This window comes from Cannabis sativa, chromosome 8, assembly GCF_029168945.1.
Source record: "Cannabis sativa cultivar Pink pepper isolate KNU-18-1 chromosome 8, ASM2916894v1, whole genome shotgun sequence".
Classification (NCBI taxonomy): Eukaryota; Viridiplantae; Streptophyta; class Magnoliopsida; order Rosales; family Cannabaceae; genus Cannabis; species Cannabis sativa.
Window position 1 is genome coordinate 40,403,891 of NC_083608.1, and position 7,963 is coordinate 40,411,853.

General features: G+C 35.0%; 1 protein-coding gene across 2 annotated transcripts; it reads left to right on the top strand.

Annotated features, from left to right (window-relative positions):
- Window positions 1–250: 250 nt before the first annotated feature.
- Window positions 251–3,670, top strand: LOC115701153 (probable WRKY transcription factor 31). Of its 2 annotated transcripts, XM_030628862.2 has the most exons (6): window positions 345–1,025; window positions 1,114–1,218; window positions 1,310–1,466; window positions 1,539–1,873; window positions 1,986–2,099; window positions 2,567–3,670. In XM_030628862.2, the coding sequence occupies exons 1-6, from the start codon at window positions 597–599 to the stop codon at window positions 3,281–3,283; spliced, it is 1,857 nt and encodes a 618-aa protein (XP_030484722.2). In that variant the 5' UTR covers window positions 345–596; the 3' UTR covers window positions 3,284–3,670. The 2 variants fall into 2 exon arrangements, with proteins under 2 accessions (XP_030484721.2, XP_030484722.2); XM_030628861.2 differs by having other exon boundaries at window positions 251–1,025; window positions 1,310–1,873.
- Window positions 3,671–7,963: the final 4,293 nt, after the last annotated feature.

Below are 7,963 nucleotides of genomic sequence, written 5' to 3' on the forward strand. Positions count from 1 at the left end.
TTTTTATTAAATATAAGAAAAAACAAAACTGTATACACAAATTAAATATTAAAAAAGACTTTATTTTATAAATATATATATACATTTTTTGAAATGGACTGTATTTTTTTTTTTTTGAACAAAAATGGACTATATTTTATATAAGAGTAGTTGAAAAGACAATATTATTAATATTAATTTTTTTGAAAATTAGAATATACTCATATGGTATTTAATAAAGCTCCCAACTTATAAACCATGCCCTCACATTTGGGTGATATATGCAAGTTTACAAATAACATGACATGACTATTTGTTTTTAATACCCTTAAAAAGATATATAAAAATGAATTTTTCAGAAAGAAATTAAAAAAAAAAAATAAGAAAGAGATGTGTTTATTTTCAAATCTAAGAAATAGAAAACATTTTAGCACAAATACCACACCTCTGATCTGTTGCTAGTACTACTACTATTTGGTCTTCTTCTAAAGTCTCAACTTCCCTTTTTTAATGCCTAGTCCATTGCATATCATTCAAAGATTTGACACCTCTCTCTCCCTCTCTTTCTCATCCTCTCTCTTTTCTGTTCTTTCTCTCTCTATAATTTTTCTTGATTTATGGCCAAAGGAAGTGGACTCCCCATTGATTCAGATCCAATTGGTTTCTTTATCCATAAACCTACAGTACTCAACTCCTTTGAAGAAGACTTCAACAACAACAACAAGATCAGTAATAATTCTATTAATTCCATGGATGCAAGCAGTACCATTCATCATCATGAAAGGTCTCCTCCACATCATCACCACCATCATCAAACTCTTCAGTTCCCAGTCAACCTCAATTACACCCACCACAAAGATAACAATTCTCCAGAGCCATCCGATGAGAAAAATAACAATAATAATCGGACGGTCATTATCAACGAGATGGATTTCTTTGCCGAGAACAGAAACCGGGATATCAAGCCTTCTCCCTCCTCCTATCATGATATGATTGATCATCACAAAAGTTTTAATGAACAAATTGATATAGACATGAATGTAAACGTGAGTATGTATACATAATTACATTTTTTTTTTGGTAATATAATATATATATAAATAAACTAATTAGTTTTAATTCATCAAATTATAGACTGGTTTGAATCTTCTCACAACAAACACGAGTAGTGAACAATCAATGGTAGATGATGGTGTATCAAACGACGCAGCTGCAGAGGACAAAAAGCCCACAACTGAGGTATGTATATATAAATATAACATGGATTAAGATTTGATGTTTAATATATGAATAAAGTATTAATTTTGTATCATCAATTCAATAATTTCAGCTGGTGGTTCTTCATACTGAGTTTCAACGAGTGAAATCTGAGAACCAGCGATTGAAAATCGCGCTTGACCAAGTGACCAACAGCTACAACGCTCTACAGATGCAGCTATACATAACGCAAACTGGAAATAAGTCCGATGAAAAAGTATTAGAAGATGGTAATAATAATAATAATGATCATGATGATGATCAAAATATTAATCTTACAAACGGTACTAATATTAATGAAGGAAAAGTACAGCCAGTGGTGCCGAGGCGATTTATGGATCTTGGGCTTGCCAATAATGGAGAGGCAGACGAGACCTCACTGTCTTCATCGGAAGAAAGAAGATCGGAATTGGTGAAAAATGGACACGGCGGAGATGATCAGATGGAAAAGAAGGAAGTCAACCGAGCATTAATTGGGAGAGAAGATAGTGATCCAGATCAATCGTCTCAAGCTGGTTGGGTTCCAAACAAGTTGCCCAGAACGACGTCGTCTGGCTCTGTCAAAGATTCTGATCAAACTGAAGCTACTATGCGAAAGGCTCGAGTTTCAGTTCGAGCTCGATCCGAGGCTCCAATGGTATATACACACGTCTTATGTATTATATCTAAATTAAATTGGAAATTATATTTTCTAATTATATATTTTTTTATGTGAATATTTTTTAATTTATTATTTATTGAAATTTTAGATTGCTGATGGTTGTCAATGGCGTAAATACGGCCAAAAAATGGCAAAGGGGAACCCATGTCCTCGAGCTTATTATCGATGCACCATGGCTGCTGGCTGCCCAGTTCGAAAGCAAGTAAGTTAATTTACTTTCGTTTAGGTAATTTTGACTACTGACCTTATTATTATTTACTATATTTAGTAATAAAGTATATGATGATATTTTAAAATTAAGTCACTTTTGTTTTGTATAGTAATTAAAGTGTACACACAGAAAAAAAAAAAAAAAAACTTTAGTGACGCTTTTTGTGCTCTTTTAAAAGAAATAAATTGAATTACTATTTACAACTTTCATTATTAATTTCATTACGTGGGGAATCCTAAGCTAAGTATTGCTAAAAAATAGTGATAAATTTAAAAATGAAAAATAAATAGTCTGCAAATCGCTTTTCTTTTCTTCTTTTAACGTTCAGATTTATTATTAATTTGTTCACACATCAAAGTCTCCAAACTGAAACATTAATTGACTAAAACTTAAATACAAGTTGTTACAATTATAAATATATTCATTGACTAAACTACACTACAATTATAAATGTGAAGGTACAAAGATGTGCAGAAGATCGAACGATCCTGGTGACAACATACGAAGGCAATCACAACCATCCATTGCCACCTCCAGCGATGGCGATGGCGTCGACAACATCGTCGGCCGCAAGAATGTTGTTATCTGGCTCCATGTCTAGCTCAGATGGCATAATGAACTCAAACTTTCTAGCAAGGGCCATGCTTCCTTGCTCCTCAAGCATGGCCACTATATCAGCCTCAGCACCATTTCCCACTGTTACATTGGACCTCACTCAATCCCCCAACCCATTACACCTCCAAAAGCCACCTCAACCGCCGCAATTCCACTTAGCTTTGCAGCAAAACGCAAGCTCGGCCACCACAGCTGCAGCCGCAGCATTACTGCCTCAAATCTTAGGAGGTCAGGCTATTTACAACAACCAATCCAAATTCTCTGGCCTTCAAATGTCCTCACTTGGACAAGAAAATAGTTTGGCTCCAACAACGGTGGCAGCTCGTTTATTAGGCCACCACTCCTTTTCCTCTTCTTCCCCGCCACAAAACTCTTTGAGTGAAAGTGTCAATGCAGCCACCGCTGCCATTGCCGCCGATCCCAATTTTACAGCTGCTTTAGCCGCCGCTATCACCTCCATCATTAGTGGGACTCATTCGAATAACGTGAGTAACAACAATAATAACAATACCAATAATAACGGAAATAATGTCAATGTTACCAATAGCAACAGCAGCTAGCTTGTTTGAGCTTAGCTAGTATCTATAGTATTATATATATACCTTAACGGGAGCTTGCCGATTTTTATTTATTTTTTCTTCTTTATTTTGCTTCATTATTTTTTGAGAGAGAATTTTTCTTTTCTTTTCTATAAAGAACAACAAAAAATATGTGAAAATATATAGTTTTTTTTTTCAGTTATTTCTCCACATTTGTGGCAGGACACAGTTGGATTAAACACAACTGTTTTTTTTGTTTTCATTCTTTCTTGATAATAATGTAACCAAGTGTTGCAGAAGAAGAAATAGGAAAAAATGAAGAAAGGGAAGTTTATTTAATATTTATCTAGATTATTCAATGTGTATTATTAATGTTTATCCTACGAGAAAAACGAATATATTTATTTATATGGTTTTAATTTTTTTTAAAAATGCTTAACCTGCTGTCATATCTATTATAAATATAACGAATGGACAAGTAATTAATTAATTAATTAAATAATCATAAACATACCAAAATTATATATATGAAAGTTGTTTTGTTTGGTTACATATTATATATCAAGTTTTGTTTTTTTGTCAATGTTTTATACAATGTTAAAGACTTTAAATTTCAAACATACATACATATAAGCCGGAGAAGAACAGAACAAAAAAAAAGAGATAAAGTTGGAGAAAAAACAAAAACGAGTAATTTAGAGAAGAAGAAGTGGATTTTATTCTATAGTTATAGTTACGTGCACTGAGTGGTATAGTCAAGGCTAAAGAAAAGGAGTCAACAAAACCGTCTGTGAGAGAAGAGTGATGAGAGGGAGAAAGAGAAAGAGTTGTTAAAAGGGTTTGGATTTGTTTGACACGTAAAGAAAGAGATGTAGTAATTAATAATAAGAGATAGAAAGTGACTTTTCGCTTGTCACATTTGATTGTTCTTAATACTATTTTCTCTTTTTTTTTTTTTCTTTTCTCTCATGCCAAAGTTTATTAGACCACCTATATATTATCCACCGTCCAAGAGTGGGTACCTTGATGCATTATTTACTCGTGACTACGTCCATTTTTTCATGCCGTCTACATAATTAATATTCCATATATAATTATACTTTCTTTGAGTAAAAGTCATATACTTATTATTTTATTATATAAGATAAATATTATTTTGGATTTTGTATTTTGTAAAAGTTATTAATTAAATTTTTTATTTTGTTAAATGATAAAATAGATTTTATATTTTCTAAAATAGTACAAATAAAATCATGAACTGATTTTTTGTCAAAATAAAACTTAATAATAATCTGATCTAAAAATGTTATGACAAAATTAGTTATATCTTCTATATATGTTCGTATTAGAATTTATCTTAAAGTTAATTATATTAGAAAATAAAATTGTTGAAAATTGAGTCTTACTTTTACCATTTTAGAAAATATAGGATCCATTTTATTATTTAAAAAAATACATGGTCTAATTAGTAACCTTTGTAAAACTCTAAAATAGTATTTCCCGTATTGCATATAAGTAGTGTCTAGTACTATTGGTTAGCGATATTTTTAAAAATTATTTTTTAAATTATATAAAACTATATACTTAATTACACTAATACCAGTACATTAAAAAAAATATTAAACACTAACCTATGGTACTTTTTAGCAATTTTCTATACTTGTAGTTCATCATTAATTTGAAATAACAACATGACTAATAAATTGCTTAATTAATTATACATATATATAGTTCTGATATAGTATATACATGGGTGCCTCTAAGTTCTATCTATCTACTGCTACTCTTTAATTATCTGTACATTTTTAATTATATGTAATATTGTATGTGTATAATGTAGTACTGGTTATAATTTGACGACCTTTGGAGTAGTCACGCGCGTAAATATACAAGGGTCATTTTGTTATACAACATAGAATTTGTCTTTCGCCGGCTTTTTCTTTTTTTTTTTTTCTTAACTAAAATACATATATAGAAAACATATATTTAAATTCCGTGTAGCTTACTCAATAGAGACGAGAATTATTAATATCATGATCATTTCTCTGTTATCTACATGACGTGCTCGAGGTTTTTGAGTCTTTAATTTTCTTTATATATTCAACAGAGATGCAAGGATAACTTTATTTATTTCGTTGTCCTGTATAGAAATAACAAGTATAGGTAGATATTTATGGGGTTAATAAATAATAGTTAACTGATATCACCACCTTCTATACTCGAAGATAGAGTAACCTTGTATAGAGGAAACACAATGCCTAATTAGCTAGCTCCATTAATTCGAATTTATAGTTGGCTTAGAATAACCTGTACTTTGTAAATGTATTTCTCTGGTTTATCGGCTACTGTAGTTGTTGTAAGCAGGATGTTAATTAAAGTTGTTAGTTCAGTTTATAACTATTTCGGTTGTAACAATTTGAGCTAAGTTTGTATTGCCTATTTCTTATTTAAGAGACATTCTTCTCCTTTGTAATTACGTACTATTGATGGTGAGAACTCGTCAACTAATTTGTTGACTGGAAAACTAAACTATACTTCAAGCCCAGATCTAAGATGAAGAGAAAAATGAAATATAAATTCAAATTACTATCTTAAAATGAAGAGAAAATGATAAACTTTCTATTTACTCTCAATGTAATATTACAAGCTTGATCTTCCCACCCCCTCTCACATTTGAGAATGGGGTATTTATAGGCTTTAATTGCTTGAGTTACATGGTGGTCCCAAATAGACAAGCTGTCGCTTTATTAAGTTGCAAGTGCAGGAGGTCATCTTGCGCCTCGTACCTTTGTTTGGTGTCAGGTGGTTCCCGGTCGTAGAGGTGGTCCCCGGTCGCAGACGTGATGGTTTTAGTGTACCCTTGGTCGGGTCCTTAGACCTTGTAGGTGCATTCCCTCCACTAGTCGTACCTCCTTGATCTTAGAGTTTAGGAGGCGTGGTTGTAAGCCTTGTCCTTTGATTCTTCCTCTAACGATATTCTCTTCAGCGCGCATTCAAATTAAATTTCACCTTACGTCTACAACACACATACACCACGCAACTCACCCGACACAATACAAACACCCACATGAATGCCACGACTCACATGCGAGCCTCCCACATGGGCTCGCACGTGAGCCCCCAATGCACACACTCAACACACACACATGCATGCACAGCTCGCATACGAGCCCCCCAATGCACACACAACTCACACACTAATGCAAGCATAGCACGGCCCGCATGCGAGCCCCCACATGGGCTGACACGCGAGCGCCCATCTACACACACAAACGCACGCACGTTACACACACAACACAATGGCTTGCATGCGAGCCCCCAAGCTACGCACGCACGTTACACTTGCACACAACATAATGGCTTGCATGTGAGCCCCCCACATGGGCTCGCATGCGAGCCCCCAACCTACGCAAGCACACACCCCACGGCTCGCATGCGAGCCTCCCTCATGGGCTCATAGGCGAGCCCCCAACTCCCGCACACATAGACAATGCTCACACATCCATGTACAATTTACGAGGTTTGTTTTGGAGCTACAAGTATCAACAATGATTTTGAGAAATGCACGCCGAGTGAATAAGCTTTTTGAATGCGTTCTTATTAGTCTTTTGATTATTTGTCGACTTATCTTGAGAGTTAGCAGCGCCAAATTTCAGGGTTAACACTTGCAACCCAGTCTACAAGAATTCTTCTAACTATTCTTGTTGACTGAGTGACTTGGAGAATTTTCCTTTCTAAAGTGTGAATCTTGTCTTCTTTGTGTTCTATAAGGATGTGCCCAGGAGCCTCCCTTGCTTGAATTTCACTTCATAACAACACCTTAGTGTAATGGAAAACTCTTCTCACCCTGTCTAAGAGGTCCTGGGTTTGATCCTTCCCTAGATCACCCTTTCGAGTCTCATTCCTATTATTTACTTTTTGTTGCAGAGTTATCTAAGTTACCATGCGGCCAAATGACCTTGGTCACCATGAGGCCGAGTGACTTTGAGTCACTCTTGGGGCTGCGTGACATTTCTTTACTTTTTGGTCGAGTGACTCTGGTCACCGTGAGGTCACGAGGCCGTGTGACATTTTTAGCTAATGTGGGCCAAGTGACTCTGAAGGTTATTATTTGGCCAAGTGACTTTCGTAACTGATGTTTGTCGAGTGACTCTGAGGGTTACTCTTTGGCCAAATTTCTTTTGTAATTGATGTTGGCTGAGTGACTTTGAGGGTTATTCTTTGGCCAGATAATTTTTGTAATTGATGTTGGCTGAGCGACTCTGAAGGTTGCTCTTTAGCCAAGTGAATTTTTGTAACTAACGTTGGGCGAGTGACTCTGAGGGTTACTCTTTGGCCAAGTGACTTTCCCCACTATATATGGTAAGCAGGTTTTCATTTGAGGGAGTATTACTCTTTCAGCGGTCTCATCCTCTTATTATTTACTCATCCTTTTACTTAGATGTGAGGGAGCTTATTGTACTTGACTTTGCTACCCTCTTGATTTATAAGCATTTGCTTACTCTCGAGAGGCGTCCCTCTCGTTTCAGCGTTAGACCATGAGTGTCTTTCAAGACTGTTTTTTTGCTAAGTAAATTTTTTTAAGGGGGGGGGGGGGGGAAGAAGTAGGTGTATTTCTCTTGTCGATTAAGGGTAGCTAGTCCTTGTCGATTTGAAAAATCCCCCCCTCTCTGTTTTTTGGTACCCCCAAGTGTGCAGCGT

Coding starts and splice junctions, on each gene's coding strand:
- LOC115701153 (XM_030628861.2), top strand. CDS start 597: ATGGCCAAAGGAAGTGGACTCCCCATTGATTCAGATCCAATTGGTTTC. Junction 1,219..1,309: donor ACAAAAAGCCCACAACTGAG/GTATGTATATAT, acceptor CAATAATTTCAG/CTGGTGGTTCTTCATACTGA. Junction 2,100..2,566: donor GCTGCCCAGTTCGAAAGCAA/GTAAGTTAATTT, acceptor ATAAATGTGAAG/GTACAAAGATGTGCAGAAGA.